General features: G+C 38.1%; 2 protein-coding genes and 1 long non-coding RNA gene across 3 annotated transcripts in view; 2 read left to right on the forward strand and 1 right to left on the reverse strand.

Annotated features, from left to right (window-relative positions):
* The window catches only part of LOC142100654 (uncharacterized), a 289,058-nt gene that overhangs the window by 76,800 nt on the left and 195,009 nt on the right, over positions 1–17,249 (reverse strand). The window lies entirely within an intron of this gene.
* LOC142100651 (uncharacterized) lies at positions 6,142–10,487 on the forward strand. Its single transcript, XM_075184353.1, has 3 exons — positions 6,142–6,471; positions 9,250–9,378; positions 9,463–10,487. The coding sequence occupies exons 1-3, from the start codon at positions 6,185–6,187 to the stop codon at positions 9,773–9,775; spliced, it is 729 nt and encodes a 242-aa protein (XP_075040454.1). The 5' UTR covers positions 6,142–6,184; the 3' UTR covers positions 9,776–10,487.
* LOC142100652 (uncharacterized) lies at positions 10,508–12,425 on the forward strand. The gene is made up of 2 exons (XM_075184354.1): positions 10,508–10,607; positions 11,639–12,425. Exon 2 carries the CDS (start codon positions 11,735–11,737, stop codon positions 12,416–12,418), a length of 684 nt encoding a protein of 227 aa, XP_075040455.1. The 5' UTR covers positions 10,508–10,607; positions 11,639–11,734; the 3' UTR covers positions 12,419–12,425.

The raw sequence follows: 17,249 nt of genomic DNA on the forward strand, positions 1-17,249 counted from the left end.
CTGGCAAAGGAGCAAGTGAGCTTAAGACACCAGCAGGTAGTGAAAGCTGCAAGAACAGGCTAGAGAGGAACTGTCTGCCAACTTTCCTGATTGTGACGATACTGTCTCACACATAGGACTTTGTCCCACATGCAGGGTGGTATGTCCCTCTTTATACTGGTTTGCTTTGGAGGGGGTTCCAAATGCACCTAAAAGTGGTGCATAGAGCATTGACAGTGTGTTTGAAAGGGTTGTGACTGAAGGATAAGCTGAAAGCTAATCCTCTTGTGACCTAGTTACTCCTACATCTAGTTTTACTCCGGGGGCCGACTCCTGTTGATTTGATTCTCTACTAACAATTTCTCCACACCTAGCACATGAGGCCACTTTCAGAATATTTTCCAGGGCTGCTTTAAATTCCCAATCTGGCCCTGCAGTGGAGAGAAGGGAGTATGTGGAATATAATCCATATAACAGCATATAACCCATCCCAGCACAGAGCATTAGAGGAACCATCTGCTGTCAGATGCACATCTAGGAGTGAGATGTATCCAGACACTGTCTCCTTTCTGCTCTTCAGTCGTAACAGTGTAGCTCAAAGCCCAGGGATCACTCTGCTGTACCAGCTACTGCCTCAAGTCAGGTCCCCTCCTGGATCAGAGCAGTGATACAAGTACGTTGCAGAGAGTATGCAAGCTGGAGGGTTCTGTAGTGAGTCACTGCCAGGCGGGGAACAGATTCAGCAATCATACTGACATTAGCACGGCCACTATGTACACAGGGTCCACCTGGAACATTGCTGTGATATGTTCATATGTATTGTTTGCAATAAATATTCTCCGATGTGATCACTGTGGTTCCAAAGCACATAGGTTTCATTCATAAAGTATTGTTCAGCCCTCAATCACTGGTTTCACTTATTGCAATAACAGCCAAATATATGTAGCAATTTTTGACACCATTCGTTGAAGTCATTCTCATCATGTGAGGTATGAATATAAGTTACAAAGGGTACAGGATGCTAACACTTTATATCCTTTTATTTTTATTGTTTACATTTTCAATTTTAAAACATGAAATCATTAACTGGTAAGTTAATTGGCTGCTATCAAATTGGTGTGTGTGTGTGTGTGTGTGTGTGTGTGTGTGTCGCTATATAAATAAATGGTGATGATAAAATATAAAATGATCAAATGTGGATATGATGAATATGGTTACAATGGAAGATACTGTATAATATGCCACAGATTATGTAGATCATCAAATCACACTGCTATATGTGGAATGACTATATATGTATGGGGATAAGTTAGACCTCTGTCATCACATGTGTGATTGGTTACCGATCACATCAGTATTTAAGCTGACTTTGCCTGATCTCAAAATTCCCTTGAAAAAATCTGGACACTGGATGAAACGCGTTGGATTACAAGCGCTCTGTTAACAAAATTAATATGCTCATTTGTTATTTATGCTGTTTTATTTATTCATTATGTAACTGCAAGTTTGACGCACAGCATAAAGAGGATTGTTTTTATGGTTTCACAATGATTTCCCATATTTTAACCCCTCAAATGTACATCGGTGAGTGGAGAATGTAGGGGAGAACATCAGCACGGATAACACACCAAAAGCCGAGAGGACTGAGAGTAGCGGGTCAGCTGACACGAGCCATCAGCAAACAATCAGCTTCACCGTCGGAGCAGCAACACCACCCGGACGAGTACGACAGTGACACTGCATAAGAATTCCCATTGACCGTAATTATATAGATATAATCAACACTAACGGGAGGAATTACATCAACTCATATTTAAAGGATGGACAAGTGAACTATGTATATTTGGCTGCACACTGAATGCTGAATGAACAGCACATCATACATAGTATATGCGGTAGCAGCTGAGTAGTCAACCAGTGTATTACTTGCATTTGTATGGTTATAATATATAATTTGCCATTACATGAGTCAAGTTTTATTAGTCAATGCAAATATGTACTGGATGTATAGTTAGGTCTAGTTTTGACGTTTATATGTACATAGTGCAATTATCTGCAACCACTGATTGAGTGCCGAATAATATCTTCTTTATTTGTATCTTGTGTGAGGAGTGTGGTTAACTCCTTATATGTGCAGTTTACACGGGTGAATTGATCCTGAAGTTATTAGCGATGACTGTACCCTTGTGTTACATTTGCATTAACTCTGTATTAAAAGGCAGTTTGCCATACATACACTTGCACCTGTTGGCACCAACACAAGCTTCTATAAGAACGCTCTGGTTTTTAAGACAGTGGTGAGCAATTTATACACAGTACAGTTGTACAAAGCAGTTACGTCACAAAGATACACAGTTACAGTATTAAGGTCTTCATTCATTGGTCAAAGGGTCTTCACTTCCCAAGAACTCGACTTGACATTGGTGGATGCCTTTGGTCATAGTTCCTTGAGATTGCCAGATGTCCTTTCCTCAAGCTCCCACCTCTAGACCTGTATAAACTGGTTTTCATGATCCCTTTGTACTAGCTATTTGGTGTATAAAATAGTGATATTATTTATAACTAGTATTCGCAAGGTGCTAACACGACATAAATAACACTGGAAGCGTTCTCATGCAATTGCGAACAGAATGATACCAAACTCAATGCAATTTGTATATTGTAAACATTATTTAGCCTCTTTACCACTTTATATTTTATATTAACTAAATTAAATACATAAAACTTATTTGCATGTTATTTGCATTAATAATTATTCATTGGCGAACTAATTGCATCGCAACCGATATTGGTGTACAGAAAATATTGATTACCACCTTTATCCAATTATTAAACTTTAACAATTGAGTGGGAGAAATCACTGAGGGACTGCACACAGCATGAGAGATCCCACCCAGAGCTTCTCTCCGGTGAAAAATTCAGTTATATTTCCTGCACTGTACATTAATGAAATCATTATTCTAAATGCTCTTTTTTTTCGGTGACAGGTGGTGGGTTGCAGGCAAAACACTTCCCACATGCAGAGCAAACGTGTAGCCTGTCTGCTGGTTATAGGTTCTCTGGTGGCAATCTCTATGCCACTGATCTCTCCTCTTCACTGTTCCTCCTACACTAGGGCAGGGACTTCTCTAACTTGTCAGCCTGTCTCCTCAATTGCCCCTCTTTCTCTCAGATATCGCTAGCAGTCTACTCTAAACGTCTTGAGTAGCATTGAATTGCTGAAGGTGTGGGATACCTGGCATCAGCCTGTATGTATAGAAGATATCAGGTATGTGTGGCAATCTTATATTAAGAATGACTAATAAATCACATTCCATCATAGTAATTTTGTGAGAGGGGAGCATGGTGTTTGAGGGGCTACATTTTAAGAAGTATTAAGCTGAAATGTGTCATGTAAATGGAGAATCGTTTATGGGTGTTGTATGCTAAATTTCAGAAAATAATAATAACATATGACAAATTATGACAAATTAAGAATAATTTAAAGTTGAAAATGTTGCTGATTTTTGTTTTCCTGTTTTGGAGGAGTAACACTGGTCATTGGGTTGGTCCTGATTAACTGGGGTGTGTGTTCCTTCCATTCCCTAGCCGTTCCATGAGTAACTAATGATGACAGGCTGCAGAGCTTTTGGTCTTTTTCCTCAAGGATGGACATAAATCAACTCTGTGCCAGTGCCGCTGCCACTCTGGTAAATTCCTAAACTCCAATGTGTAACACTGTCTCACTCAGGAAAATTTACACATAGTACGTTACATACATATATACATATATACAGTACATCACTGATGCTGGCATATACATAATGCACCCACTACTTTCAGATCATACTGAACCCCACTAAGAGCTGGATTAAAGCTTTGGGGGACCCAGGGCACGTAAGAGCGGGGAGACCCTATTGTTTAATATTTTCTATGTATTGAAATTTACACAGGAAAAAGAGAAAGACATTGGTGTCTTAGTTGGTCCTACTTTGACACCAAATAACCAAAAATAGACTAGTAATATGAGTTATAAGTCAAATGTCCTTCATATATTTATCAAGCCTAATTTTTCTTTTATAATATTATAATCTAACTTGTGGCCAGTGATAATTCAATATTAAAAGCAAGGGAACACCCCAGGGAAATAAACAAGTAACTGATGTACTGGTCATGGCACATGCCAGTAGCTGAGGCTGTTTATTTTTGATTTGTGTTTAGAACATAACGCATCATCCCACCTGAGATATTCAAACTGCCTCAGAGCTGTTGAGCACCGTGGAAGTTATCAGACATAGAGACAACAGCTCCTTATTTGTAATCAGATATTTGGTCCACTGCTAAGTCCTACTGGATTTATATACAGAATATACAACACCAGTAGAAAAAAATACAGATTCCGTTGTACCCGTGTAAATACAGGTAAGTTTTAATAGGTATTTTAAGATTTGTGAGGTAAAACTACATGGTCATTATAAAAATAATAAAAGTATTTATAATAATTTAAGTAAAGGTAGGTTACTAGATTGGTTTAAAAAAATAACATGAGCAAAAATTGTGTTGAAATATATAGTATATAATTGTGGTACTGTATGTACAACTCTGGTTTACCTACATTATAAGGTGCATTGGTAAATTGTTTAAGTAAAGTCTCATTAATTATTAATATTATTGATGATATTAATTTTAGTATTATTTTTATAGTGTCCACTACTTTTTGCTGTACTCTTTCCTCCATAACTACATTATTCTGGTGTTTTTGTTGTAACCCCTTACAGTAAAATCATTATTTTTATGTGTGTTCTTAAAGGACCAGTAAATTATTAATTTATCTATTTAATGCTTAAACCTACTTTGATTAAGTCTCTCCCTGGACTTGTGCCCCCCCCTTCCCATTTTGGCATTGCAGGTATTCATAAAGAGACACTACATAATGTCCTCACACACTGTCTTACCATCTTTGGCTGTACAGCCATGCTGGTGTGTTTCCATACTGTACAATTAGACCAGTAATACAGAGTTAAGAGTCAAGAGTGCTTCACATTTTCATCATGCCAAATCCTTCCTATAACTATATACTAACTCTTATTGCCATATCCATATGATATATAAGACCTATAGAAAAGATCTCCTACTGATATGGAAAAATCTATAATCCATAATATATTAACCAAACTTGAATTAATCACTGGTATAGGCAAGGTAAACCCCCATGGAAATAAACCAGTAAATGATGTACTGGTCTCAGCACATGCCAGTAGCTGAGGCTGTTTATTTTCAACTGAGCTGTAGAACATAAGACATCATCCCACCTGTGATATTCACACTGCCTCATATCTGGTGAGCTTCGTGCAGGTGACCAGACACACAGACACAGTCTGTCCCCTTATCTATAATCAGACACCTATGGTCCACTGCTCAAGTCAATTGGGTTTACATACAATAGGACTAGACAATTTGGAAAACAAATCAGTACCTGAACATACATATTCAATTGTACCATTGATAAAACAGGTGAGTGTCAATAAATATTTTATATTTTGAGTATTTAAATTGTATCATCAAATGTTACTAAGGTTCCCAAAAGCCTTTACAATAATTTAAAGAAATACATTTTGCTTGGTTGATTTCAATATAACAAACTGTCCCATAACTTATTTGAAAGACACTGTATATATTGATAATAGTGTATGAAAATCAATGTTTTTTTCTATGTTATAAGGAATATTGATATAAATAATAACTCACAATTATTGTTATTTTCAAGGTCACTATGACTTTCATCAATAAACAAGAACTGAACTCACAACTTTCCAATGTTCATAGCCGTAATGTTCCACCCACCATAATTTGGGGCAATGAGATTCTACGGCCAGTTTGTGTTGCTACCTCTACCAGCGTGACTATTCTGCCAACTGACTCAAACAAGACTATCCACAGTGCTACAACTCATAGCCTTGGACGGAACAGCCTCTTAGCTCCCAAAAACTGCCTAGTGGGGAAATCTGTAATGACTCGGACAGTAAATAATCCAGCCCCACTGATACCAGGGAGTCTTCACCCCAGCACAATAATTGTACCAGCTGAATTGCCAGGAATAAGACATCATCTGCAACCAGTGCATGCTTCTGTAACACCAACTTTGATGCCAGGATTGACACAGGTGAATGCTGCAGACAAAACATGGTTAATACCCAGTGCAGTCAATGTACCTGCTCAGTCATGCATGAACTTGATTAGAGGAAAGCCAGAAATTAACTTCAATTTACCAATGGGGAATTTTCCAGCACCCACAGTGATGTCAGGGAGTCTTGGTTCTAGCCAAAGACCAGAAGTTCCATTTCCAGTGATGCCAGGGACTGGGCCCAATGCTTCCAGCATGGGTATAAGATCTAGCTCCAGCAGTACTAACACTATACACGAACATTTCAAACGCTGGCAAAAATATAATAAACTGGTCAGGAGATTTGTACCCAGCTTCCCGGACACAGAGGCCCTGTCCAGCTTCATGATGTGAGTAATATACTAATGCGCATAAAAATAGGCACAATGTAATATCTTCTCATGTGAAAGAATATTCATGACATTCACAAATGTATAAATGTTCCCATTCCATAACATACTGTACAAGGTTAATTAAGTTTGCAAGCAGCTTTTTATTTTTGTTTTTTTATTGCATTGTCACAGTCACAAATGTAAAGGATTAATAAAGGTTAAATAGTGGGGGGTTATTTTTCCATTACACAGCTGACTTCCTGTCAGTAAGCCCATTGATGGACATTTTAAGGATCCCTTTCTGGGCTTAATTGGTTGATAAAAGTTCTATCAGTGCAACTATTTAACTATAGATATATCTATCAATTATCAATGCAGATTTGTTAACATGACCCGTTCCATAAAGGATACATTTGTTTGGTACATTATTTCTCTAAATACTTCTTAAATAAATTAATGTCCCAATTTTAACAGGACTGTTCCACCAATATGACCCATTGGCGTATTAGATAATTGGGTGTGCTTTTGCTGCAATGTTGATATAGTTGGCCAAATATGAGTGGACATTAGGTAGTGGAGAAATGTGTTTTAGGCATTTTGGGGAATGGTTTATTTTGCTCTTACTTTTGTTTTCAAAATGTTGACAGGAATGCTATACAATGAACGCATCCATTTTGTAGCTAATAATGATGAGAATGCAAGCTCTCTATTCACTGACTTCCAGCTATAAGCTTCATTCTTAAAATTGCTACTTCCACTGAATGAAAGTGAGGGGCGGGGCTTTAACTTGGCCTCAGTTAGTTAGTTGATGCAACATGACATCTGATACCAGGTTAATCCCGCCAAAAGTGGGGATACCAGCAAGTCACTTGTCTACCAGATGTAAAGGTTATAAATGATAATTAGGTTTAATCTATATTTCAGTATATGGTGAAAGCGGGAGTTTTGTAGCATATATTTTCCATTCCCATTCATATGAAGCTTATAGCACTACATATGTGTATCACATTATTCATTTATAATTTACATTTAGATCATAGTTGTCTACTCTCCCGGAATGTCAGGGAGACTCCTGTATTTCTGGGAGTCTTCCCAGAGCAGGTAATCCTGACGGGGGGCGGGGCTTATGACACAATATGTGCACCATCGTGGCCCCACCGTCTGCAGTAATTGGCTAAAACTGTGTGATCCAATTTAGGAGACGGGGCCAAATACACGATTCTGGAGCCAGTCGCCCATCCCTCCCCCCCAATCTCCCAGACACCACCTTGCCAAAGTTGGCAAGTATGATTTAGATTTTTGACATACATGAACCATATTTTCTGTCTGACATATGGATTTATACCTAGAATTTATGTTATATAATTGATAATGATTTATATTGGCATTCTATTAATTTATTAATACATTCTATTAAGGCTTAATGAGTTTAATTCAATGATGGGGGTGGTCGCAAATGGATATGAGGTTGGACTTTGATGTGATGTTTACACATTTGCACAATGCATACCTCAATATTTTTCTCCCTGCAAACTGAGACACAGTGCACATTGTAAATAAATTAATCACAATTATTAAAGTTCAACTGTCATTTACACACTGAAGAAGCTGCTATTAAGTGGCAGAACCATTATTCATGAGGCTTATCAACTAGAGAAGAGTAAAGTTACAGCTAAGTTTTTCTCAAATTGAATTGTGCGTTTTTAACAGGTGTTTCTGGAAAAGAGCAAAGTACCAATGATAACATTTTTGAGTTCTTCTTTCTTTGCCATTTCATGGAAAATTAATTTTACATAGTATTTGCAAAGTAACATTATGGGGTATATTCAATTGTTGGCGGAAACGCCAAAAATCTCGCCCTCTGCCCACTATAACCGTTATTACGGTAATAGTGCGCGTAATTACCGTTATTACGGTAGTTTTCTCGCTGGATTTCAGCTCGCAGCTCCCTGAGCCGTGAGTTGAAATCCAGCTTACTATTACTGTAATAACGGTAATAGTTTTAACACCGCGGGGATTCGGAACAATTGAATATGCCCCATTGTGTCAAAATTTGACAACTATGACAAAGACAGTGAATGCATTCTGCGGTTTTTCGTATGTTTGGGTTAAGACGATACATGCTAATTTTTATGGACAGATGTGGAATGAGAGAAGTTTCATGAATATCAATTCAATTCAACAGGACCTAGGGACAGCACTGAGCACATTTTATTTCGGGTAGTCAGCAAAAGGCTTGTACCTCTATGGGGAAAGTAGAAAAAATAGCATGTCTCTCTTCCCAAAGGGTACCTGCCCCATGCTGAAAAGCTAGGGGCACCTCCTGATCACCTTTGGCTTTGGGTGTATCTGTAATGAATGAGATTGGGACCCATGAAATGCCAACGTTGCCATTTCAGTGTTCCAGCATAATAGACAGGAGTCGCTAAGTCTAATATAGCAAAAAGTTTTTAAACAATAAAAAACATCTGCGTAGACCATCAATGAGGCCTAGTAGGGTGGGGATGGTCCCGTTATCATTATCAATAGGAATTAATGTAACATCTGCTTTCTCCAGAGTGACAGGGTTGTCTCATGCTTCAGTGGATGTAAGATAACTTTGTGGGCTGAAAATCTAACGACATGAGACATGAGACATAATTATTGGTTAATCTTATTCCAATTCACATTGTATATGATATTGTTGTTGTAACATACATATGCTTAACACTGTTCTAACAGCACATGGTTGGAGGGACTACAGTGTTTGTGTAAATAATATTAAACTAAACTACAATGTAATGTTATTATCCACAGACCGGTACTCCGCTCTCTTTCCCGTTTCCGCCCCGATATGAAAATACAGGAGGGTGTGCACTACACTTTGAACAAATGGCTAAAGACCACCAAAGCTGACCGCAAGATCTACTATCAGATAGCTAAGAAGTACGTTTTTTTCTCCCTAAGTTAGTATAACAACAGGATGGCTACTTTATTATCCTATTTCTAAACTATTTGTATGTTTATTAGATTCATAGAGGAAGAGGAAGCAGAGAACATACAGAGATCTAACCAGCAGATGGTAGAAGCAGACAAAACCTATGACATCAATATGGAGACAGAAGGGTCATTGGAAGCAGGCGTAGATGAAGAGACCACTGCCAAGTCTGTTAAGCTCCCAAAGAGCGTAGAAGGAAGCCCATCAGAAGACTCACTTGAAACAGAACTGCTACATTACATAGAGACTCTGTGTGATCAGCCAGAGTTTTTGTCACAGGTAAAGTACTTGTTATACAGATCACCAATGGCACCAGATCTGCATTGTGTAGTTTCATATGCTTGATTATCAGTATTTTATTTGTCTTGGTAAAATAAAATACCTAATCTTCTAAAAACATTCTAAAGTTCATTTACTAACCACATATTATCCAGGAATTTAAGTTTGCAGAAATCTGGTTATTTGGCAGCGGGGTGTGTAAGGAGCACGCCCTCATTCTGCTTTGGGAATGGTCCTCGACTCTGCATTACTGTTTGCCGGATCACAGTCACTGATGGGAAATCAGATGCTGGAAATACATAAATATCACTCTGGAAGTCCTGCCTACCATCCTTTCTGGATCCGTAACTATAAGCAACTTTTAAAATGTTTATCTCCTTGAAGAATCATTCTGTCTTAGTAAGATGAGATAACAGTAAAGAAGTATTGGCTCTTTGTTATTCATCTTTTAAATTAATTATTCTGTATTTATATATCTTGTTTTACATATAAGCAGATCTATGCACTAGTTTTCGCACAGTACATTTGGAAAATAAACTCCCCAATCCACTAGCTCCTGGTATCAGAAGGAGCACAGTTTTACACCCATGCAGTCACCACTATCTAGTAGCACCAATCCCTAGGAGATACCTGTATAAGTAGGTGCAATCATAGGTGCATGGCATCATGCCGTAACTTTGCACATTCACAAATATTCCTTAATGACTATGTCCAAGCAATATTGATATCTACTCACACCAACTATATCCTGACATTTACGAAGTGATTATGAATCTGTTCCTAGATTGAAGACATCCAACCAGCATTCTTAGAAGCAATTCTGTCCCCAAATAAAGATATAGATTTCCAAGCGCTCAATGATGAACTGCAAAGAGATGAGAACGTGTTACCATTGGAGGTGAGGAATGGACACTAAAATACATTTAACTTATAACATTTATTCCTTAAAGCAGGCTCGGGTAACCCATCGTTCTCCAATGGTTGCCAGCATCCTGATACATGTAATTCTCTATTAAATGTATGATATTTGTATATTATAATTTCTGTTAATCTTGTTATTTGTGCCTATAATATTAATCTGTTCTTAAAATGCACCTAATTTGAGCAAAAGACGTTTTATTAATAATACAGACTGATATCTGTCCTCCGCCTCCCCCCATATGTAATAATAATGTCATTTTGAGCTATGAAAGGGACTCAGCAGCCATCTACTAATAGTGAAATACCCCCTGAAGCTCATTTATATATTTTATTGTATGTTATGTATCTTGTTTTACATATGAGCAGATTGAAGTGCTGTCTTGTGCCCAGTCCATACTGAGAAAGGAACTCCCCAATCCCCCATCTCCTCGTATCAGATGGAGCACAGTATTACAGCCCCGCAGTCACCACTATCTAATAGCACCAATCCCAATGTCATCCTGTATAAACAGTCACAATCATAGGTGTATGACATCATAGCGGTATTTTATCTCTAGGGCCACACCTTTGTACATACACAAATAACCCTTCATGAGTATGTTCAAGTTACATTGATATCAACTTACACCAATTAAGTCCTGACATTTACACAGTGCTTACGAATCTGGCCTTAGGATGAATAAATCCTCCAACTGTCAATCATTCGATTTAGATTTCCAAACCCTCAATCATGAACTGGAACGAGATGAGAACTTGTCACCACTGAAGATGAGAAATGGACACTTAAATGCTTTTAACTTATAACAGTTTATTCCTTAAAGCAGGCTTGGGTAACCCATGGTTCTCTAATTGATGTAGATGTATAGGTGCCAGCATTTTGATACATGTAATTCTGCATCAGCTGGAGAACCACAGCTTTAGTTATGCCTTAAACAGTTATTTCCAAAATTGAGATGATCAACTTCATTCAAAATCAATGATGGTTTTCTACTCTTTGTATATCCTCAGCTCATTGAGACGGCAGAACACCAATCTGATGCCTATGGACTAACTGTGTTGTCAGCAAAGAAACACCAACAGAAGAATCAACAACAGGACGATAACATGAATTTACAAAGTGGAGAGAATCAACAATATCAAATGAGTTTAAACACCATCTCTGGTCATCTCAAGAGATCCTGTACAAATTTTGACACACGTGACCTAAAAATGTATGAAGTACCCTCCAATACTGCAGACGCAGAGAGATGTTTCTCTAGCATCAAGGAAGAGCTGATGACCTACCCACAACCTGAACTATTCCAATACAAAAAACAGAAAATAGACACACCAGGAAGTCTTTGTCAAAGTTTCCCTTTAGTCCTTGGTCATCCAGATATCACATTTGGGAAAAAAGTGCCTGATTCCATAAACATGCATCAAACCAAGACACAACAACACAGACCAACAGTGTTAAACTGGATGCAAATAGGAGATGGACATAGCAATATGATGCCACAAACAGCTACAGCACTCCCAGCATTTGGTCAGAAAGAGAGCTCAGCACATACGACAAGTCCATGGCTAATTGAGGGCCAGATGAGCTACACTAGAGGAACCTCTGTAGGACCTCAGAATACCCTCCCCATATTAATGAATGTGGCTGATGTAACAGTGATTCCTTACATACAACTAAAGGAGGTGACCAACTGTACTGCTGGCACCAGGAAAACTAAAGAATTTCTAAAGTCTACACAATCCAGAGACTGCACATTCAATAATGATGTAATAGTTATAGATGATGACTGATCATCATTATAGAAACTACCAATGAACTACTAATACCTTAGGACTAATATAATATTATTTTATATAAATACCAGTTAAAATTATTACATAAAAAACATTTATAGATTTTTACCACATCATTGATTGTTGTTCATTTATTTATCTTATTATTGTACAGAATATGACAAACTATAAGCTGAAATGTAAGTTAGACATTGTTTTTCTTAGTGTGTTACAATACTACAGTTCATCTATTTACCTAGAGCAATCCTTACTTTACAGGAGTACAATAGGCTTGTGAAGGATATGAAATAGGTCACTCTAAAAAAAGACATGTAAGTTATAATGTCTTGGGGGTATATTTACCAAACGGTGGGTTTGAACAAGTGGAAATATTGCCTATAGCAACCAATCAGATTCTAGCTGTCATTGTACTAAATAAATGACAGCTGAATCAGATTGGTTGCTATAGGCAACATCTCCACTTATTCGAACCCGCAGTTTAGTAACTATACCCCTTGGTCTGTAAATGAGACAAGAAGCAAAAGCTAAACAGAGAGTATTCTCATAAAATAAAGATGAAACAAGTTGAACTTAATCAGTGGTAGGCCAAGGATAAATGATGGACAATAGAGAAATATAGGGAAATAGAGGGGGAAGGAGGAGTTTATCAAATACAATTGTCATCAAATCAACTTAATTTTAAACATTCATGTGACAGTCTTTCCTGGAGGGGTAAGGGGCCAGCAAAGAGCAGGGAACACCTTCATATTAAGGATGAATTTAGAATGTGATCAATTTGGAATGATATTATGACAGTATATACTAGGGACTGACTAACCTGGAGGGAAAGGGGTATCTCCCCCAGGGACAGTCTCATAGTGGGCTACCTTGGGCTGAGTCACTGGGCTATCTGCATTATTTATCCTTTAAAATGTCCCCAATAGGCCGCTGAGCTGATTCTCACCCTCTCTCCCCCCTTCATTCCAACAGGCTAATTTTTGCCAGCCAGCCTCTGGTACATACCATTCAGTAGATTAATACATCTTCATTATGTCATTTTGAGCAATTTTATCAAGTGAACTTATTAATGGCAGTCATAGTGTTTTTTGTTTTTTTTTTATAAATATTTTATTGAGGTACAAAATCCAACAAATACAATTGAATGCGTTATACAATACATACTGTTGAATGAATTATAAAATACATACAAATCTTCACAATTAGCTTACAGTCCATTGAGTAATCAACTATTCCAACGTTGTAATCGTGTAGTGTGAGGTAAAAGGGCCCTAAAACTCTGCCGTGTGTCGAAAAATTGTTTTACTCTAACCTCTTTCTGCAAAGACGTCTCTATCCAGTCCATGCGAAATATGTCATAGAGTTTTTGTTTGAAAAGAGAAAACACCGGAGGGGAATTTTGGGCCCAGACCTGCAGTATGCTCTTTCTGGCCGCGGCTGATATTACTAATAATAGTTTCTTACATCCTTTACCAACTTTGCATCTATCTGGGAGTATTCCAAATATTGCCCATTCCGGAGAAAGGGGTGCGTAATTTACCAAGTGTGCAATAGAGAATCTCCAAATCTGAGTCCAAAATCACTTAATTGGGGGGCATTCCCAAAAGCAATGTGTCAAGTCTGCCCTCGGGGATCCACATTTTGGACAACTGTGGGTCTCCGACAGTCCTATCTGGAACCGACGGGATGGGGACAAATATGTCCTATGGTAAATATTAAGAAACATTTCTGTGTAGGTCATGGCCGGTAGTATTTTAATGGAGTTAGCTAGCGCTTTTAAGAGAACCTCTGGTGTTAGATGAGGGAAGTGTTCCTGCCATAAACAAAGGCCAGTTTTAGAATTGTTATAGTCAAATTGATCCCGTATCAAGGAATAGTGTTGCAATATGGCCTGGTGAGTTAAGGGAGGTTTTGAGAGTATAGCATCCAAAGGGTTATCCCAGTCTGAGGGGGAGAGTTTGCGTAATGTTGTGCTGATGTAATGTTGGCATTGGAATATAGCTTGGTGATAGGGAGCCAACTGCGGATATTTGGAGCTAACCTGGGCATAAATCAAAGGTTTACGTGTAGTTGTATCAATAAGTGGTCTTATTTTAATTATTCCCAGTTTTGCCCAATCAGTAAATGTAAAGGAAGCTGAGCCATTTTGAAAGTTCGGGTTATGTAACAAAGGAAGATGCATTGAAGCATAAGGATTTAAGTGGTACATACGACAAAGATTGTGCCAGAGTTTACGTGTGGTAAATAGTAAGATTTGGTAATTCCTGTTCATGCAGGTGAATAAAGGCCGACAAACTAAGATTGGGAATAAAGCTCTGATCCAAGGTAATATTAGTATAGGTATCTGTCATGTGTAGCCAGTCTCTAAGATTTCGAAATTGGGCCGCTTGGTTATATCTAGTGATATTTGGCAGATTCAGTCCCCTTCTATCTTTGGGCTGTTGTAATTTGATCAGTCCAATGCGTGTTTTTTTGAAATTCCAGATGAAACGTCTAAAGTCTGCATGCAGTCTAACTGCATCTGATCTAGTCAATAATAATAATAATAATGATAAGACTTGGAGTGGATACAAAAGTTTAGGAAATATGATCATTTTAATTATGTTTATTCTGCCTCTGTAAGAGAGACATAGATGTTTCCAACATTTCATCTCACATTCCACTGCATTTATCACCTTAGAAATATTGAGGGCATATAAAGAATGAATATTTCTCGGAAGTAGGATGCCCAGGTATGACTTGGTCGATTTTGCCCAAGTAATAAGAATGTCTTGTGCCCAGGTTGGGGTTATGACATTTTTACCCAGGTACATAGCAGTGGACTTCTCAAAATTGACAGCGAACCCCGAGACAGATCTAAACTCAACTATTCGGTTCATCAGAGGTCTAAGTGAGGACTCAGGATTAGATATGTATATCATTACATCATCAGCGAAAGCTGTAATTTTGATTTCTTGATCTCCAATAATTATCCCCTTCAATTGTCTCCAGTTCTGCAATACTTTAAGCATAGGGTCCAATACCAGATTAAAGAGTAATGGAGAGAGTGGGCATCCTTGTCGAGTCCCTCTAAACATTTCCAATGGGGAACCAGTGATTCCATTGACCAACAGGGACGTCTTAGGAGAGGTGTATAGAAAAGTTATTAGGGCCCTAAAATCAGTGTCAAAACGACTATGTGAAAGGATTTCATTAAAAAATGGCCATGCAACAGAATCGAAAGCCTTTTGGGCATCCAAACTAAGAAGCATGTTAGAGGTTGATCCCAAATTTGAGGCCACAATCGCAGAGATAGCTGTTCTGATACCCTTAACTGAATGGCGTCCTGCCTCAAATCCTAACTGATGGGATGTTAGCAACCCAGGAAGGATAGTTTGTAAACGGTCTGCCATGATTTTTGCTAGAAGTTTCTAATCTGTGTTCAAAAGAGTAATAGGACGATAAGACCCTTCCAGCCTAGGATCCTTACCTGGTTTAGGGATTAGGACTGTATGAGCCAAGTTAAATGAAGGGTAAATTGGGCATTATCTATGTATCTTTGAGAACAGGGGGTGACTGTATCAAGCTGAGAGTTTTCCGGCGGGTTTGAAAAGCCAATCAGATTCTAGCTATCATTTATTTAGTGCATTCTACAAAATGATAGCTAGAATCTGATTGGTTGCTATAGGCAACATCTCCACTTTTCAAACCCGCCGGAAAACTCTCAGCTTGATACATTTACCCCCAGATCTGCTAGAACGTGCACAATGTCTCCCTAGTGTTGAGCATGTTTTGTATCTCTGAGAAATGATGTTGTCTTAGTGATGTATGGTTGTATGAAAGTATCTATTTATTGGAATAAGTTGGGGATGGGGGAATCGATAATAGATTTGTGTATGTTTGGTAATAAGCAGAAAGTGGGGATTCAGGGTTGTCTTGTTTATAGGAATTTAAATTCCTGTTAGTTTGATATTTTCTCTGTATGACCTTCATTTAATATTATAGCTCTGAGATAAAATTGTTAGTTGGTTTGCAGGTTACTCTTTTGTACGTGTGGGTCTCAGAGAGCAATATGTGGGCCTCTTCTATGTATTTGGTTGTGTCTGTTATTAGTATTCCTCCTATTTCTTAGTGTTCTCAACAAAAAGAGCCTGAGGGTGGTTTGGCACTTTAAACACCAGGGGGTATATTTACTAAACTGTGTATTTGAAAAAGTGGAGATGTTGCCTATAGACACCAATCAGAATCTAGCTGTCATTTTGTAGAATGTACTAACTAAATGATAACTAAAATCTGATTGGTTGCTATAGGCAACATCTCCACTTTTCAAACCAGCAGTTTAGCATATATACCCCCCGCTCTTTTCTAGGCATATTAGCATTAGCATTCATAGTGCTCAAATCGCTCTGTGCTGACACACTGAAGTGAATGGGAAACCCTCTTTCCCTGTCCCACAGGACCGCATATTAAAATATAACATTTGAAATAATAAACATACAGGACTAATAAGAAACAGTAAGAAGGGATTAACTAGGGGTTGGGGGAGCCAATAAGGGGGTTTGGGAGGATTGTCAGACATCTAAGAGAGAATCAATTGAGAATACCAGCAGACATTGGGGTAAATCAAAAATTTGTTACTGGGAGCTTATCTCAATCATATAACCCTTATAACGGTCCATTTCAATAAATTTCATTGCAGCCACGTGGCATTGAAATCTGAGGCGTTATCATTCGCAGAACTAGTTATATCACCCTTGGTCATAAATAGAGATGGTCACTGACCCCCGTGTTTTGGTTTTGGATTCGGTTTTGGATCTGGATTACCGTTGTGTTTTGGTTTTGGTTTTGGTTT

Source organism: Mixophyes fleayi, chromosome 9, assembly GCF_038048845.1.
Source record: "Mixophyes fleayi isolate aMixFle1 chromosome 9, aMixFle1.hap1, whole genome shotgun sequence".
In the NCBI taxonomy this organism is placed as follows: domain Eukaryota; kingdom Metazoa; phylum Chordata; class Amphibia; order Anura; family Limnodynastidae; genus Mixophyes; species Mixophyes fleayi.